The 20166-nt window shown below is 39.1% G+C and overlaps 1 protein-coding gene across 1 annotated transcript in view; it reads left to right on the plus strand.

Moving 5' to 3' along the window:
* LOC122713460 (neuroligin-4, Y-linked) overlaps positions 1-20166 on the plus strand; it is a 252666-nt gene that overhangs the window by 226855 nt on the left and 5645 nt on the right. Inside the window, exons 4-7 of the mRNA XM_043933929.1 lie at positions 2201-2316; positions 6115-6347; positions 10578-10790; positions 11197-11335. Of these exons, the coding sequence (XP_043789864.1) occupies positions 2201-2316; positions 6115-6347; positions 10578-10790; positions 11197-11335 (701 nt within the window). The remainder of the gene's footprint in view (positions 1-2200; positions 2317-6114; positions 6348-10577; positions 10791-11196; positions 11336-20166) is intronic.

The following is a 20166-nucleotide window of genomic DNA, read 5'->3' on the forward strand; positions in this document are numbered from 1 at the left end:
GACTGACATATACTGACAAGGTAAAGGGATACACTGAACATCGGCTGAATGTGAACGTTTGTGCCAGTCTCTGCTAATGGATCGACGCACTTCGAGAGAGATGATAAGTATCGTCCTATTCGTGCAAGAGTCTCGTATGTGTATCGACAGCCTTCATCCCTACACGAGTCGTTCTCTTAGACGTGTGCCATTGACGATTATCCTCTTATCTTCGGCTCATCGAGATTAAACTAGCGTAGCTTGCAAATACCCGTTTCGCCTACATTCCACAATCAGGCCATTCAATTTTAGCTCCATACCAACCATCGAGGCGTAACAAATACCGGGGTTAAATTTTCATCGAATCATTCGTTCAAGGGGATCGAAGGAATCGAAACGCTCCATTCTCCAAGACTTTTAACCCGATTGAAATATATTTTTCCTCTTCTTTTCTTTCCCTTTCTTTTCTTTCTCGTAACATTCTTTCGCAAAAAGTCGCGAGAATTTCAGTTGACACAACACGAAGATGAAGCGGAGGGTTTTAGGTGAATAAAGCTCGTCCAACTTCATCAAAGTTTTACGAGATGAAACACGAGTTCCATATCCAGTTTCCAGCCGCGCAGAATCCTATTCAAGCTGGTCGGCTGCCCGGAGCACGGAATGATTTAGAATTTATATGTGTAGGAATTACGGATAAAATGGCGTATTAGCGAGTAAAGTAAGAATTATCTAACTTGGACGAGAAAGGGAGGTATCAAGAAGTCGGCCATTGCTCCACTCATTCCTCCCATCCTCCTCCTAAATTATCCCTTTTCTCTTTTTCTTTTTCTTTTTTTTTTTTCTTCGTTTCCTCGGTGCACGATCGATCTTTCGAAACGAAACACAAAGAAATCGGAGGGGAAACCCGTATAGCTATAAGGAGGAGTTCGCGAATTCATCAAAGTATCCGTCCAAGCAAAATCTCTCAAGTCCTGGCCAACCCTTTGGTCCCCTGGATATGAAGATTAACGACTCCCAAGTTGCCGATTAAACACAGCCGGCCGATTTTCGAGAGAGGGGGGAGGGGGGAGGGAGAAAGCCGCTTTTGTCTAACCGCGGCGAAACAACGTTATCTCGATGCTTTAACGAAGCCAGCCGCAACCGTGATAACACCAGCGGTTGCTTGAAAACACGTATCGAGACCTTGCTCTCTCTCTCTCTCTCTCTCTCTCTCTCTCTCTCTCTCTCTCTCTCTCTCTCTCACTCGAAACGACGCAGCATCATTGGATCCATACCGAGATAATGATGTATCCCTCGCTAACCGTCGCGATAAAGTAACCCGACGAAAGCTCGGGCTTTGCCGATACGAAGATTAACGAGGCCCCAGGATTTAAGCAAGTTTCCGCGAGGAATCCTGTTTTATGGATATCAAGCCTGATAAAATCGCGGCATCGCCTTCGGGGAAATGTGCACGTCGCACGTCGCGTGTCCCGCTCAGACACACACAGTTTTCCGGAGAGAGTCGAAACGGGATTTCGAAATTTTCTTTTTTTTCTTTTTCTTTTCTTATTTTTTTGGAATCTCTCCCTTTTTATTTTCGCGCTGATGATTTATGGCACGGAGGAGGATAAAGCTGTTTGGCAAAGCATTTGGGGCTAAGCATTTTCTCTCTCTCACTCTCTCTCTCTCTCTCTCTCTCTCGCTCTCTCTTCTCCGTCATTTAGAATCCTGTCTTTAAACTGCTACACGCGCTGCTTTCATGCCAAGTAACTCGAATCAATTCGTGGTAACGATGAAGATGAAGTCTGTCTTGTCTTTGTCTGTCTTTTTAGGATTCTTTATGCGATGCATATCGCGTGTTTCGTGGAAGAATAGACGAAGAATCGCGTTGAAATAGTTTAAAATGATTATTTGAATACATTAAAAAACGCGTAATCTCGAACTATACAACTATACAATAATCAATATTATGCTTTAACTTTTATCTGATTAATTTCTCTACACATCTCTAAATAATAATCAATATATTCAAAATTTTATTTTCCAATAATTAAATTATTCTTAACTTATTTCTCGTTATTCCTCTTGATTCTTCTCCATCCATTTCTTCCCCGCTCGAAAAATGTAATCCTCCGTTTCACGATTATTATACGATTACGTTCGAAATTACACACGTATATTGATTCACGAAGGATGAGTAAACGTTTATTATCCGGTCATTGCTTTTTTTTCATTGTTGCAGGTCTGTTGTTTCATCGCAGCGTTCTAATGTCTGGGAGCGCGCTTTCACCGTGGGCGCTCGTGAGAGGAGCCGCAAATTACGCTCTGCAAGTTGCCAAACATCTAAATTGCTCGTGGGTGAGTATTGCCCGGAGTGCATTACATTAAGGTCCCCGGTTCGACGACAACTCCGAAGCAAATAAACCCCCGTCAGACATTCCCCGTGAGAGAAACAATTCTCCCTTCCCCTCTCTCTCTCTCTCTCTCTCTCTCTCTATCGTTTTTTCCTTTCTACGCGCACACGTGTTACACGCGACGAGCAACCACGTTGTTTTTGAGGCTTTTAAAAAATCCTTTCGTTATGGAAGTAGGTTACATCGGGAGAAATTATTATTTCAAAAGGAGATAACGTGTGGGTATGGGATAAAGGCGAGAGAGAGAGAAAGAGAGAGAGAGAGAGACAGATCGAACAAATATTTTTCGGATGACTGAATAACTATTTATCGAATACGTCAATCCTGCGTTTTATTTTTTTTTTTTTCTTTTTTTTTATATAACCGGACGTGCGCATGAATTTTATACGTATTATATTTCCGTGAAATTTTTGACGAAAATCAATATTTAAACTTCAAAAGTTAACATCTGTGTGTAGGGATTTACGCGAGATAATGTTACAACAAATGATCCCGATACGCTCGGGATATTTATATTTCGAGACGTTTGTGAAAAACCGTTCAAAAAAAAAAAAGAAAAAAAAGAAAAAAGGAAAATAGAAGGGAAATCTAAAAATAAAAGGACACCACGGGGAAAGCACAAAGAAGAACACGAGCACAATTGGATGGTATCGGAACGGCGCGCTAACAGTGATTAGAACAAAAGCGCACAAGGGATGTTGGAGCGCGAAAAAATAGGGGGATCGAAATGCGGAACGTCGGTATACGCCGGCAATCGAGATACACGAAGGAAAACATTTTGTCGAAAAATGGGACATCGTCGTCGGACATTATTTTCGTCCGTGTATCGCGAATACGTTTAATTGCATCGGACGGCGCAGGATATTTTTCGTATCGTGATGCGTATATACCCGGAATGCGACGTCGAACGTTGTCCTCGCGACTGGGAGGGGGGACGTCCCGCGTATTAGCTTAATTGAAACGCATCGTTGATATAATTTCCAGTGCGTAACCAATCGACGTAAAAACATCGAAAATGTTTAATTTATTACCCGACCGATCCGTTTCCGACTTTCGTCTCGCGTCCCCTAATTACCCAGCGAATTTCTATCCAAGGAATGCGAATTGCGCTCGAGGCTTGTTGCTAATTTCGAAGTGATTAGAAATTATTGGATCGTTAGGCAAGGTTCGTAGAAAATTTCCCCAATATAACTTTTCGAGAATAAAAAATGACGATACGGGATTGTTAAGTCGCGAGAGAGGATCCGAATCGAATTCCTATCGGTATATAATTTCCGTTTCCGTGGAAACTCGAGATTGCGGGGGATCTGTGCGCAAAGGTAAAAAAAAAAAAAAAAAAAAAAAGAATCTCGATTCGATCGTACGATGTCAAGAGGCAATACGAAAAGCGCCACGACTACTCGTACGTATCCACTTCTTCGTTCCTCTCCTGTTCCCCTCCCCACGTTGAAACACGTTCTAGATAGGGCTACCTAAACAGCCTCTCGATTTTCAACCGATTGAAAATAACGATTAAACGCGGAATCGGGCTAAGTGCGGCCCGATTGTTTCCCGGACCAAATTCTCCACCCTCTGAAACCGACGGATACCCGTTGTTCCGTTTGTCAAGAGGCGGAAACGAGAGAGAGAGAGAGAGAGAGAGAGAGAGAGAGAGAGAGAGAGAGAGAAAGAGAGAAAGAGAGAGGAAAAAAAGAAAAGCAAAGCGATCGAAATGGAAATACGGGATTATGTTATGCGAGCCGATAACCGCCCCCAGAAATTGATTGAATTTGTTACGGGAGAAAAATGACGAAATTAATTTCATCGATCGGATTTGCGAGCCGAAGGATTAGAAGAGGATGAGGGAGAGCCAATCATTCGAATTCGAGTAGGAAACTTGGCGTTTTTAGTCGCGAGAAGTGGCGAGAAGTATCATCGTCGAAATTCCACGTTCGCCGTTGAATCGAAAATAAATCGAGGATCCCTTTCGTTTTACGCGCGAATTCGTCGTCTTCGAAGATAGAAATCACGAAGATGGAAGAAAGAGAGGGGCCTCCCTCTTCGTAAATTTATCGTGTAATCCGAATATTATTAAATTCGAAAGAAACCCTCGTTCGATCGTTCGCGTATCCGAGCCTGAGCCGAGATCAAACGAACGCGGAAAAGAGAGGAGGGCGAGACCTCTGTCGGTCTAATTTTACGGTTTAGCTGCGCGAGAATGTGTGCCAGGGCTGCAGGCGAGAGAAAACCAATCACGGAGCGAGAAACGAGGCCGTGGCACAACTTCAACCCCCAAAAATTCCCCGGCGAAATTGTCAAACCGCCCCCCTCGCCCTCCTCCTCCTCCTTTTCGGCCCGCCGCCGAAAATTGGAAACTCCTCCGCGAAATCGACGTTTCCGTCCAGCACTCCGGACGCATATTAGGGCGTCGATTAAATTCGTTAAAGCGACGAATCGATGCTACCGGGCGCAAGATTGACGAAACGGCGCGGGGAGGGAGGTAGGTGTTCGTCCCTTCCCCCCCGAAATTTCCTCGACACACAGCTACGAGATCGACATTCGATTGCGGCTAGCCTACCACGAGGTCTGCCTCGAGCAGAATTTCCAAAGGCGATTACAGGGCCCCTACAGTCGCTAAAGCGATTCATTTGCGCGTGGCCGAATTAAAGCGAATCGGTGCATCGTCATTACGATTCACGGTTAACAGAATTCGCGTTTCCAATCGCTGATTCACCTTATATTGGAAACGTCTGTGAACGCGAGTCGTGTTTGTAACGCGCGTTTGCACGCGAAACCATTATACGCTTTTGTCTACGAAATATTATACGTCGATTTTATCGTTATATATGGTTCCCTCGAATCTTAAGTAACACGCGAACATTCTTTTTTCGTTTTTCTTTATCACAAACGAAGTGTAGAATACGAATATTTATTGTAATATACAATATCGAATAATAAATATATATATATATCTAATGAATAAACAAATGAGATACGTAATTGTTATTATTTAATTAATTATTAAATATTGGTTGATAATAAATTGTTAAGAATAAATTATTTCCGTTACCTTATTAATTTCGTTTTACTGCGTAGCGCTCCGATGTATCTGCGTCGAAAGTCCAACACGGAATAAGGCCTTTAGAGGTCGTCGCCGTAACCGCTACGAAATTCGACGTATACGTACGACGTAAATCACATATACGATATGTATATAAACACGCGCGATCTTTGTCGACCGTACACGTACAACGACCAATAACTTTGCGATATTTTTAATTTTCATTCATTTGTATATTACAATGATTCATTATAATAATAAATGTGATGATATATGTTATATAAATAATTATTTATTAATATATATATTTATAAATAATATTTATAAATAAATAATATAAATAATATAATATAATATATATATTTATAAATTAAACGCGAATTTAAATATTTACGTTAATTTTCGATATATTGTTAATATTGTTACAATTGTTAAAATATTTTAAATGCCACTCGAAATTCAAATAATGATCAATAAATAATAATAAAAATGAACAAAAGCGAAAGAACGGAGAGAATTTCCATACTATTTCGATATGTAATAATTTATAAATCTTTCCATTATTCTATTGAAGAATTCTGGAACCTCCGATGTATATGATAAAAAAAATGCATTCTATATTACGTATTCTACACGTTGTTCGTCTATCTAACATTCAAAAAAAAAAAAAAAAAAAAAAACTCACGTGGATTATTTGTCCAGGCCGCAAGTGATTCTCAAGCGTTGCTCAGGTGTCTGAGAGAGGTGCCATTGAACGCGCTGGTTTCCGTACCCGTGAAAGGATTGGAATTCGCCCCCGCCTTTGGACCCAGCGTGGACGGAGTTGTGATTGATCCAGGAGATCCCGAGGATCAGGACTTCACCCTGCAAGTGGACACGATCAATACGTTGAACAACATTTTATTGCGGAAGGACGTCGTAGCGAAACTCTCGAGGTAACTCTTCTTATGTTCCCTCCGCTTATGATCTTATTCCGTTTCCTCCATGCATTTTTACTCTTAATTCCTTCGTTCCGCCTCGTCAGACGAGGAATTTCACCCCTCTCTTTCGCCACACTTGAATACTTTAAACAAGAAAATTGAAATTGGAAGGAAGAAGCGAAAAAGATCGTGAAATACTTTAGGAATAGAGAACGAGAGGAAAGATTGTTAAATTTTATAGCATATAAATCTCAATGTCGATGAAAGCGCACGATAAACGCTAATGAAAATCCTTTTACGATTCTCTGATATAGTTATGAAATTTATAGAGCAGATTCCTTTTTTTCTTTTATATTACGAATTTCAATTCATTCGATTTTGTGGAGTATTCTTCAAAATTGTCATTAAAAGTCATCGAAATGCTTTCCTTCGATATTATAATACATAGAATAAAGTCAAAGGGGAATATCACTTCGAAGATAAAGTATTCATAGTGACATTCAACGAAATATCTATTAATTTTAACGACGTTTAATTTGAAGTTCGCGAAATTTATTATCAAATGTAACAATCCTATTATATCGTTAGATAAAATTGAAATAAAACAGTGGTCTCGTTACGTTGGTTAAACTAATGTACGCTAATTGAGAAAATTCGCAGGGAAAAGTAAAAATGACTTTCTCTTATTCGGCACGTGAATTGTGGCCAACAAGCACGACTCCTCTTTCTTTCCTCTTCCCTCTCTCCACGTTCTTCTTCGCACGTGCTTCACGTTTCTCATCTTCTCTTTTTTTTCCCCCCTTTTTCTCATTTGCGCTCGTTTTATCTCATGACATCTCGCTGTCTTGGCAAATCTCTGCCTCTTTTTATTTCCCCTCTTTCCCTTGATCACTCTCTCGCTCCGCTCTTCTTTTTATCTCTACTTTGAACTATCTACTCGTTCTTGTTTGCTTGTCACCGGCTTGTCCACCCTCTGCCCTCTCTCGCTCCTTCAAATATCTTACTTCCTTTTCCTTGAAATATCTTTTCGAGTTTAAACTCGCTGCGCTTTTGATCTCGTTAATTTGCACGATGCAAATTTTCACTGAAATTCATGCTCAAGTAACTCGAATAATCGATAAAAAATATTCCAATTATCCAAAGATATACTTCTTTTTTAGTTTTTAGAGTTTAAGTTATTTTTGCTATTTCTTTTTAATTCTCCCTCGTTCGAAAAATCAATATTTTCGAGTTGCCGGCCATTTTTGGACACTTTGGTCAGCCACATACGTGTCATAAATTTTCTTCAAATTCAATTGATTAGAATCCACTCCACTCAATATTCATTTTACACAGCTTAAATAAATTTCCCTCTCCTTTAATTTCTTCATCCTCTCGTCCCTTTTCATTCTTCGCGTTTGCCTTCGATCACTTAATAAAAAAAAAATTCGGTTTCCTAATTTCCGCTCAAACTCGTTCCTATTCATCTTCCGTCCCACGATCGCCCTATCCGCGCTATTTCTTTTCTCACCCACGCAACGCAACGCGTTTACATACAGCACTTTTAATTACTCGAGTTTCCTCTTAGAGGTTCTCGTTGTCACGAGACCCCTCCCTCCTCCCAGTCTCTCTCCCTTTGTCCCGTCGTTCCGTCGCCCGTCCAGGCAAAACGCTATTCCGCCCACGCTGAAGTAATTTAACAATTGCATCGCCGTTTAGCCAGCCAACAAGGGTGTTTATGCGGGGACTCACGGAAAAATGTTTTCGCTCGTCGGTCGCTCGCACAAAGACTCGCACGACGACGGCGAATAACGAAATAACCGTGGGGAGCTAAGCGTGGCTTAATTCCGTGAATATTGGTTCGCCAGAACGGAAGACGACGATGGCTGATTGCTTTTCGTGGAAAAAGAAAGAAAAAAAAAGATTGCGCGAAGAAGAAATTGAAAGAAACGACGAAAAATTGAAAGAAAAAGCAAGACGTTTAATATTTTTGATTTCTTCTATGATTCGTTGAAAAAAAAGTTTGGTTGGTTCTTTTATTCGAATTTTTTTTTTTATCGTTTGAGGATCGTTTTACACTTTTTAAATGGAATACGATATTTTGGAAAAGGAAGAAATATATTTATTGCATATATTCTTTCTCTCTTTTTTCTTTCAAGAAGTTCAAAGCAAGGGAGAAATTTTGATTACAGTTTTGACTATATATATATATAGTTATATCTTATTTAATATAATCTGAAATCAAACATCGAGGCACGTAATGTAATTTATATTCAGTGAATCACCATTCAGGTAATTGGGAATTAAAATTAAATTTTGATACGACTACAAAACGCGACTTCGTCCTATTTAATCCTCGCTCCTACGAGGCTGGCTCGAAATTAAAGCAAGAGGTCGACTGATATAAGTGCATAATTTACATAATGGCAGGGAAGGTATATTCGAAATAATATATAATCAAAAAATTCGAATCCTCCCCCGATCCATCCCTCTCGTTTATAAAAATAACTCACAAACTGATAAATAACGATCGAGGAAAGATGTAAAAGTTGCGGGATTAATCTCGGCTGTCCCGGGTTGAGAAAAAAGAAAAAAAAGAAGAAGAAAAAGAAGAGAAAAATTCGCGACAGGGAAATCCCAAGGCGTCATCGAATTTCCCTCATCAACCGGTTTTCCCCTCCGATTTTTTCCCCCTTTGCCGCGATCGTTCTTTGTCCGCCTTTGTCGTCGCATTTCTTTCGAGCGTTCGTGCCTTTCGTTCTTTCACCCGTGTTCGTTCATTCCGCGTAGCCCTTCGTTCGAGCGTTCGCTCCTTCAACCTCCTCTCCCGCCCCCCCGCGATAAATAAACGGTGTTGGGAGGGGTGTTTTACGCCAGCAGACGCGTAACGACGACTTTAAAGGGAATGGAAAATCGTTGGAAGCCGCGTTTCTTTGCCTCCGTTCCGTTTCCTCTCAATGCAGTTGAATATACCTGGTTCACTGGAAACGCTCTCAATGCTTCGAGTTAATTTGTCTCGAATAAAGAATCTCTCTCATCCTCCTCCCCCTCCTCCCCCTCTTTCTCCCCATCTGTCTATCCGTCTATTTATTTCCATCTTCATTTCCTTCCTTCCATAGTTGAACGGTGGTGGAAGGGAGGGGACGGGCAGAGGCATGCGTGTAATTATGTTGCGAGTTAATGAAGAGCGGCGGGATCGAGTGTCGAGATGGAATACGTAGAGTGGGGATACGTACAACTGTAACTTCCACCGACGAATTAAATAAAAACAGATCTTCTTCCTCGTTGCGGGTGGTACACGAGTAGTGTACTTTATTAATCGAGGCTAATACTCGCAATTAATTTTGCAAACGTCGTTTTTCCCCGATTTTTGATTAAAATTATTCAAAACATGAGAGTTATATATATGTCGAAATAATTTTTAAACTGAAGAGTCGTTGCTATTACAAGACGTTTCTCGTTACATTTTTGGAGGCTCTCTTCATTCTTTGTAATTTGCGCGAGAGGAAGATTTTCGAATTTGCACTCGTATTTACCACTGTGAAATATTTGCCTCGTCATTTCTGTTCAAAATGATACGTAAACACGAATAATCCCGCTTAATGAGGCAAAATTGTTTACATCATTATGATAGTGAAATGCCATTAAATTGTATGTAAATTAATACAGCGAACGAAGTTATATTTCCGTGATGCGAATGAAAGCTTTCAAAAAAAAAAAAACAGCGCCGGGTTGCACCGCTCGAATGTTGTCAAGGTTGTCAGGAAATCAAATTAGAGAGTGAGAAAAAAAAAAATTGAAGTTTATCGAGTTTTAAGTTTAAGCTTAAAAAGTTCGATAATTAAATTTGTTTCTCTGAATTGAAAAGTATGAATTAAAAACTAATCAATTATCCCTCGACGAACGAACGTCCAACATCATCGAAATCATTTCGAAAACTTCGAAAATGTTTAATTCCTCTCTTAAGAAAAAGTTTGTTTGTTCAAGTTTAACGATATATACCTTTCGATATTTTTCTCCAAATCGCTCGTCCTTTTTTTCAACTTTTCGATTCCTTCGAATCAATTGAATCAATAGTAAATCAACATCCATCGAAATCCATCGAAAAATTTAACCTATCTTAATAACAAGAGAGATTTCTTCTCCAAGATGAATACTTTAATTCGATATTCTCGCTAATAGTTCGTATTCTGGCTCACTCGAATTTGTATCGATGCGTCTCTGGATACAATTTGACGACAGAGATTTTTCCATTTTACTTCACAGGTACGATTTGATGATTGGCGTGGTCCGGTCGGAGGCGTATTTCGCTTTAACAGCGGATGACGCGCAATACGGGATCGAGGCTGATAGAAGAACGAAAATCCTGAGGGAATTCGTGCGTAACACGTACACGTATCATCAAGCGGAGATCTTGGCGACGATAATCAACGAGTACACCGACTGGGAACGGCCTGTGCAACATCCGGTCAACATAAAGTGAGAGCAAAGATTAAACTATGCTTTCTTTTCTCTCTCTCTCTCTCTCTCTCTCTCTCTCTCTCTCTCTCTCTCTCTCTCTCTTCTCTCGGATACAATTTCTCGTTAAATCTCGTAATATCTCTCTAAAACTCGTGTCATTCTCGATTCACAATGGGCGGACTAAGTAATATAAAAAGTAATCCGTTGCACAATCTCAGATCCGCTCCAATTGCCGACTATCTTTTCGTTCCACGTGTTTCACGAAATTCCATTTTTATAGAGAGAGGATTGGAATGGAAAATGAAACGAAAAGACCGGTGTGAGAAAAAAAGGAGAGAAATCGTTAATCGACGTTAGAATTTTAATATTGCAAATATAATATTACGCGCAAATATTCGCCATTTAGAAATAATATTTCTTTCAGGGACGAAACCTTGGAAGCCTTGGGGGATGCGAACACCGTGGCACCGGCTACGAGAACGGCGGATCTTCACAGCCAATCCCGTCGAAACTCGTATTTGTACGTATTCGACTATCAGTCGAAGTTCGGCGACTATCCTCAGGTACGTTCACCTTCACTCACTCACAAGTTTCTCATCCTCGAATGACGGAGAGAACGCGCATGCGAGTGGGGAAGGGGAGAAAAAAAAAAAAAAAAGAAAAAGGAAAAAATTGGAGAGTCAACGATGAGCAGGATATAGGATAGCAAAATGGTAGCGTAATGCAATCAGGGAGGCGGTCATTAACCCAGATCTCGCATATTTTATTACTAACGATGATACATCGCGCTATTTCTTCGCACGTTCCCTCCTCGTTCATTCAAATTTAAATCCCATTCTTCAGCCCGCGCATCCGTTTTCGCCACTGACGTTTCGTAGTTCAGGGATGCGAAATGAAAGTTCCATTGTGGGTGCGTGTGTGTGTGTGTGTGTATGTGTGTGTGTGGGTGCATCAAGTATGAAACTTAGAAAAAATTGCCAGTAAATGTAAGGCGAGTAGAATCGTAGATCGATGAATCCTGTGTGCTTAAAGTGAAACCAGTTTCGAGTTCGTCACGCGAATCTCATTAATTCTTATTTATTATTCGATCGAAGAATCGAATAAATATAAATTTAGAATTATTATAAAGCAAAGACTTGCACGGAAAATATATATTTTAAAAAAGATTAATTAAATAATTCTGGCGATATTACTTGATAGTAAAGAAAAATTAATCAGTCGGTTAAAATTTTGTTTGATTGAAGACTTGTTCTTCTTCGGCACTCGTTCCAGTAGTTTGCAACCAGTAAATTTGCACGCTGTGCGTTTCACGTTGTTAGTGATAAGGAAACAAGCAAGAAATCGTGAGATAACGCGATTCCTTAACTTAATTTTTTTTATTTGAGAAACGGAAGAAGAAACAAGTTTAAAAGAAATTTGCATGGTTTTACGTTGAAACGGAGAACGTCAACTTTTCTTTTGTAATGGTGGTTTCGTGTTTCTTCCAGAGAGAGAGAGAGATTTCGTTTATTATCATAAGCACAAGACTGACGGACGTAATGTAAATGAGGTAAAATTTATCATTTCGAGCAATTTTTTTGATACACATTTCCATTACTGACAGATATCATAAAATCACGATAAATGAATTTTTTTTTTATTTCGAATGAAAACGAACGAATGTATTTTATCATATTTCTGAAAGATAATGAAAAGGAGATACTGTAATATTTATACTAATGAGAAACGAATATATGCAATTGTTTCTTTAAATTGTTTTTATACAAAATATTCATAACGTAGGAAAAAATAAAAAGATTTTTATTATATCTTCTCTTGGCTGTAATATAAAATTTACGAAATATTTTAGAAAACATTAAAAATACCTATATTATTAAAACTTCTAACGAGATCAAATTTGCACTTCTTTTTTTATATATCGTTTTTTAATACATATAATTAAAAAAATGTAACAGATGATGAAAAATGAATAGAGTGAATTTTTAGAATAAAATTGCACGTATATAACGTATTCGAAACATAGAGAAATTCGAATACAGAAAAATTTTCCGTTTCAGCGGAGGAAAATTGAAATAATTGTAATAATTATAAAAGAAGAAATTTCGTGATATTATATTACACAAATTATATAGAGTACTTTTTCCTTAATTAACAAAAATAGAGATGAAAAATAGAGTTCAAAAATTAAAGAAGAGAAATACTATACTCTCGAGAAGAAAAATGTAATAACACGTGAACTTCCTTGGTTGAACGAGGATAATAGTATTATTACAAAATTGTCTCGAATTCTCGAAATTTTCTGATACTACTTTGACTTTTCTCGATATCCGCTCCCGCAAAATTGTCTCGAATTCTTGAAACATTCTAATACCATTTTGACTTTTTTCCTTCCCAAAAGCATCCTTACTTCGTCGTCCTACGTCTAAAAAGTTTTTAAAATATCATCGAAAATGAGATATTGGAAAATTTCCCATCCAGAAAGAAATTCCCAAACTATTTTCGTAACTCTTTCATTCCCCATATTCGATAAAACTCAACTCATAACTCGATCGATTTCACAAATTCGAACGACAATGTTACATCTCTGGTTTCTACTAACTTTACATCCATTTACCATCGCTCGAAAGATAAAACAAACTGGAATAATCTTTTTCTCCAAAATTTCTTCTAAACCATCCCTCATTCCCAATAAAACTAAAAATCCATAAAATAATTCTATCACAAACTCTAACAAACCACCACCACCTATATCTAGCTTCTATAACTTTTATATTCTTCAAATCGTCATTCGAATACAAGTAACAAAAACCCATCCTGAAGAATCGTCAAAATCTCGAATCAGATTCTTCGAGAAATAAATCCTCCTCCATTTTAACGATAACGAATCGTAAAACCGATGATACGTAATCGATTCGATCGATCTGACGAATCCTCGACCTGTATCCTCTCCGATTCCTGAAAACTCCTACTCCTTTTTTTCTTTTCTTTTCTTTTCCCTTACCCGTTCGAACGACAGGAGAGGAAGAGGGATAGGAGTTTCAAACTATAAATTTCCCGAGCGCGATTATTATTATTATTATTACAGCGTGCACGTGTACATTACGCGGTATGTATCTTGGACGCGTCGCGCATCCGCGCAGGAAGCGGATACGCGCGAGGGGAAATTGTAAAATTACGGGGGAGGGGAGGGGTGCAGCGGCGCGCGAGATCGGTTGGTTGTGCATCAACGTTAGAACTCGGGCGTTTCCGGTCGGAGTTTCGGCGCGCCGCGGATACACCCGGTTATCATCAACGTTCCCAACGCCGCTGATAACACCACCGATAATTTCCTGGACAATTACGGACGAGGAGGAGAGGGGAGGAGGAGGAGGAGGAGGAGGAGGAGAAGGGAGGGACGTGGTTATTTATAATGGGATGGGGAGGAAAAAGGAAACGATACGTTCGATATCGGCGGCGTTAATTGCGCGGGAAAACCGCGCGACGATGAAATTAATTTCGTACCTCGAAATCTCGTGAAGTTTTGCACGAGAGGGAAGAAATGACTTCCGGGAAATGGAGGGTGGGGACGGGAGATGGTAAATGGATGGAATGGAAAATCGCTTCGCGTAATTCCGTGTATAGTCTATTGTCGAGACAGATTGTGAATTATTACAATGTATCGAACAACGTTTTCGATACGAACGCGGGCGCCTTTCTCGTTGAATTCGCGTGTACGATATCGAGCGAATGATTGATGTGTCGTTTGTTGATTCTTTTTCTTTTTTTTTTTTTTTTCGAACGAATAATTATCGATTAGAAGAAACTCAATTTTTGTAAATAAAGGATCGATTAATTAAGCGTGGATTCGTTTTTTATTATTTTTAGATAAAGATAAAAGAAACGTTTGTTTCAGAATCTTTTATTTCAGAATCTTTTATCGCGCAATTATTTTCGTTTAAAAAGTAATTTATACGATTATATCCTTAAAAAAAGAAATAATAATAATAATAATAATAATAATCTTTTCCTGGATTATTATTATCGGAAATTATCCAAAAGATTTTATTATCCAAAAGAAAGAAGAAATCACATGTTATTCGCGAAATATGAGTTTGAAAAAAGGAAAATGAATAAATGTAGATCGATGAAAGTGGCTCGCGAGTAGAAAAGGGGCGCGCTGGTCGGACGGATGAATGCTACGCGAATATTGAGGTATATATATATATAAGAAAAAATTCATGACATACGATCGGATGAATCGAAATTGTTAAACGAAACGTGTTCATATGAATGTAACGCGAGAGAACGTTTAAAAAGTAGAATCGAAATTCAATAGAAGCGTGCGGCCGTTATTCATTACTACGACGGATCCCCCCTCCTCCCCTCCATGCTCACTCATGGGTTTCGTTTCTGGTAAACGCGAGAGGGAGGAGGAAGGGAGAGTTACGAGCGGGAAAAGATTAATATTCAACGAAATCGGCTCGAAATCCGTTACATCCGTTATTAGAGCTCCTACAATTCGATTCGATCCATCAATTCCGATGTTACACACCCCGGGAGGATCGTTCCATTGAGGGGAGTCGTTTGAATAATTTAAAAAAAAAAAAAAAAAAAAAGAAGAAGAAGAAAAAAAAAACCTAATTTTAAATTGCGAATAGAGAACGTTTTGAAAGAGTATTATATACTTTCCCCTCTCTCTCCGCGGTAAGGTGGATCCAAGGTTTTTTTTCTTTTCTTTTTAAAAGGGCATAGCAAAGGCGGATTACGTTCCTTCGCTGCGAAAAATTTCTGTTACTCTGTACGCGGGTGGATACGTGGGTGTGGGTACGCCGAGTTTGTAAAGAGGGAAAGCTCTGTGTAAAGCGTCGCCGTCAAAGCGCGGACTGTGCAAAGACAGAGTGGCAGCGGAATTGAGATTAAACTTCCGTTTGCCAATTGCGCGTGTATACAAACCGCTTAAAGGGTCGCATTGCGAGTGTGAAGAAATATGTTTGGAAAATTCCAAGTTACGCGAGTGAAAAAATATATACAGTTGTTAACCGCTTGTTAATCCCATCTTAATTATCTTATTATTAATGCGATCCAATTAAAACTTTTTCCTTATGAATTTTTCGTTTATAAATCGCGCTAAATATTTTTAATCATCGTTTGGTTGGGTGAAATAAAATTGATGGATAAAAAAGATGGGATTGAACAAATATTATAAAATAAATCTTGGATTTAAGATAGATAAGATGCTTATAATAAAAAAAAGTATCGTTTTATATGGACGAGTTTCGTAATCGTTACTGTTCGTCCTTTCGATCTTGCTGAAGATTTCCCTCCCCTTTCTGAGAAACACGGTTAAAGTTTTCGAGTTTTTTAAAGACCTAGTCATTTTCCGAATCGAGAACGGATGTTGATCGAAGAGAGGTTTGGCGTTTCGCTTCCGTGGAAAGATTATTTTAAAAGGTTAAAAAAAAAGTTTAAGAAAGGGAAGCGAGGAACGAGAAAGAGAATCGAGAAACAGGGGTAGAAGGGGAAAAGTCGATCGAGTGGATGAATTTAAAGTTTTCAAGAAATTCTTCGATCATTTTTTCGCTCGAAACATTTCGCCATTGAACAACAATTGTCCTTTCTCCCCCGGAAGCTTTTCCCCCTGATGATTATTCTTCTATGAAAATCGAACATCGGCAAGTTGGAAAACAGGAGGAGAAAAAGAAAAGAAAAAAAAAAAAAGGGAGAGAAAATAATTGACCATTAATATTGAAATTGAATGTTTGAAATGATCGATAATTCGTTAATAGATTTCCATATCGAATAATTAATAAATTCGGTTCGCCGGTACGACGGACAATTTGCATTTATAATTCGCGATTCACCGAGTTATCGTTCGAGTAATCGGTGAAAATTGTGAAAACCGGAGGCCGCGAATCCCTGCACTTCTCTCCATTGATTTTAGAATCGCCGACCAAACATCATTAAATATTTCACTCGTGAATATTAATAGCCGTGCTGAGATTCTACCGAGCGAGGATTTTATTTTTACCATTTTTAGAAAACGGGATCGACGATAAATTGAAAAAATTTTATCGAAAGGAGGAAATTCAAGATTTTTCCACGAACTTTTAAATTAACTTCCGTCAAGAAAATAAATTTTTACGCGGCACGGATGTAAAAGTTTTCCGAATTGAAAAAAGGCGGTGTTTCCGTCGAAGAATTCGGTTCGACCTTACACAGTGGAAAAAACCTTTCCGCGTTGCAGATTATTATTGTGTAGGGAAAAAAAAAAAAGAAATTAAAGGGAAAAAAGAGCGAAGTGAGAAAATACGAGAATAATACGCGAGAAGAAAACTTGACAGGCTTGAAAGAGCAACGATAACACAATAACGATAAAGCTTATCGTCACAAGATTTCTAAATAAAGATACGAGCTAATTGGAAAAAATTAAATCCCTGATTTTAATTGAATCGTTCGATCCAAAGTCGCGCAAATGTAATCTGACGTTCTTCTGTCCAAGTTTGAAATTTCATCGTTAATCCCATTGTCGTTAACGATCGTTGTGTATTCAAATTTTTGAAATTAAAGATCGCAAAAATTGCTCTGAAACGAATCGAGGTAACAACATTTTCAAAACTTCGACGAGTAAAACGAGTAAATCCATTCGTTGAAAGGGAAAAGAAATCGAAAAAGCGAAATATTACGGCTATAACCGAAAGCTTTATCAGGTATCTGATGATCCTTTCTGAAATTGCTTTTACTCGAACGAAAACCGACCGTTAAATGGAACGAACTTTCCACAGAACAAGGGAAAAAAGGGGGAGGGAGAGGGAGAGAAAGAAACGCGACAAAACCGTTATCCTGTCTTCTTGCGAGAAGAAAGGACATCAAAAAGCAGGTTTGATCGCGTTTAATTCGGTTGATCGTGCTCCACTCCATTGTTCGTGCAACAACCGTGGAGAGAAGCATTAACGCCTCCTGATACAATCGCGTAATCCGAATCGAAAAAATGTTTGCCTTTCTTCGTTACGCGCGATATCTGTCCATCGCTATAAATACCATCGCATCGCGCATTTCAGAATTTAAAATGAAAATTCGGAGGCATACGTCGAAAAGCATCGGCTGTTAATCGTAGATAAGAGAAAATATAATATATACTCGTCATTTTTGCTATAAAATGACAGAGAGAGAGAGAGAGAGAAATATTAATCCAATATCCTCGGGGAAAAAAAATTTCACGTATCCACGTATACAGGAATATTCGCATAAAAATTGCAAATTCAGCAAGGACGTGGTTGTTGTCAGGGTGGATTGGGTGGTGGTATGGTGTATTCGTATGCAAAATGAAAAAACGTGAGAGAGAGAGAGAGAGAGAGAGAGAGGGGCCGAAGAGAGAAGACGAAGAAAGTTGTGGAGGGAAATGAAAGCTGCGTATTGAGGATCGTGGAAACGGAGAATTTACAATAGAACTGATATCGATTCCCGCGACCTGTAATATCGAATTCAACGAGGGGAGGGAGGGGAAAAATTCGAGATCCCTCCCGTTCTCGAGAGAAAAGGAGAAACAAATCATACGGGGAAAAGGAGAGAAATGTCCGTTATAAAAATTCCACTCTAAAATTCCCGCGCGGAAAACGCGGGAAGCTTCCATGGAGCTCTCTCGAACAGATACGAATGTTTGCCCTGATTCGTTTTCGTGGCGGGTTCGTCGGCGTCCATCGCGGCGAACGAGAAGTCGGACTGTATCGATTACACCTCGAGAGAGATGGAAAGAAAGGAAGAGTGGGAAAGGGGGAGATTCGTGAGAGGGAAGGGCGCGTGGAGAAGGAAAGGAAAAGGGAAAGTAAAAATAAAATTAAATCCGAGTGAAATTCCGTTGAGAGAGGCAACAAACAATGGCGATTCGTAATTAAAATGGACGAAAAAAATACGAAAGAGCGGCGGGCAACGATGAAAAGCAGGGACGAGAAGTAAAGGTAACCGGTGTTTCGAGTCATAATTAAGCAGCGGTGGAAACGCTGGAGAAGAAAGGGGATGTGAAATTATATAATAACGAGTTTACGAGGGAAGATAAGATTTTGTAAAAAAAATAAATAAATAAATAAATAAAAGTAGCTGATTTCCTTCGAAAATCGTGATAACGAACGGAGGAAACGAATGGAGAACACGTTGAAGAAGATCACACGCGATGCGATCTACGCGTATCTTCGTGGACCGATGAAGAATATCGGTGAGCATACGTGTTTGACAAACTGTCGCTCAAGGACATCTCGAGATCTTCTCACCGTGAAGATGAAAGTTCATCCGATAGTTCGATGGAAGATGGCATCCACAACTTGTATAAAGTTGGAGTAGATGTTACGACGAGAGATTTCGTGATTGATATCCGGTATATACGATAACCATGTTTGATCCTCGATGCTATTTATACAAGAAGAGATTTGTAAATCGTTAAAAATTGATTAAAAGTTCCTCAGAACTAATACGTACTTGCTTATACACTATTGTGCTCCTTCGTGTGACTCGTGCTGTCTTCATCATCGCAATCTTCGCTGCTTCGGACGAATCAATTTAAAATCACTGGTGTCTTTTAATCGGAATATGTTCGAAAGCGAACGGTTGACGGTTAACTGAAAAATCGTGAAATTGAATCGTTAGAACTACTAGAATTCGACTGATCGATAAATTTCACTCTCCATTTTCGAGAAATATTTTCAATATAAATATTTTAACCGATTGTTTGAAAAGAAAAATCTTTCGTTGCGCACAGATTGCGCAAGGACGGTGTTCAATAACGTTTGACAATTCCTTTTGTGCGCGGAACGTAACGCGGGGAGTCGTTTCGTCAGAAAATTGAAAATAAGCAGAAGCAACCGTTCCGGTGGAGTGCAACGAGCTACATGATTTCCAACGAGCGACAAAGACTCGCAAAGGAATCGATAAGGAAAATATTAGGAGCGGAGGGGCCACAAAAGATGCACAAGGTCTCCATTACTGGAGGCAAGCTCAAAGGGAACTTTCGAACCTGCAACTTTTTCACTTTTCGATACCCGAACTCGACTCGTCTTTATTTTCCCCTTCCGCGAACAACTCTTGACTCAAAAAAATGGATCCGATCAAGGGAAAACCAGCAGGATCGACGATGTCGAGGATAATCGTTTTTTTTTTCGAACGAACAAATCGTGCAAATTGAATATCCGCATTCGAATGTAGCGGAAAATCGTTTAATATCTTTGTACGCGTTGCACGAAAATTGAATCGAAGGAAAGAACGTTTTTTAAAAAGTATTCGTACGTCACTGCTTTAAATGTAAACTTTTAACTTGAATTTTCCCTCGTTGCATTTTATCCTTGCTCCTTTTTTTTTTTTCCTCTCGTTGTTACTTTATCCTGATTCATGATCTCGCCCGAGGGTTCGAGATTGCATAATTACCAAG

The sequence above is a fragment of the Apis laboriosa genome, unplaced genomic scaffold (assembly GCF_014066325.1).
Source record: "Apis laboriosa isolate Shangri-la unplaced genomic scaffold, ASM1406632v1 scaffold23_cov150, whole genome shotgun sequence".
In the NCBI taxonomy this organism is placed as follows: Eukaryota; Metazoa; Arthropoda; class Insecta; order Hymenoptera; family Apidae; genus Apis; species Apis laboriosa.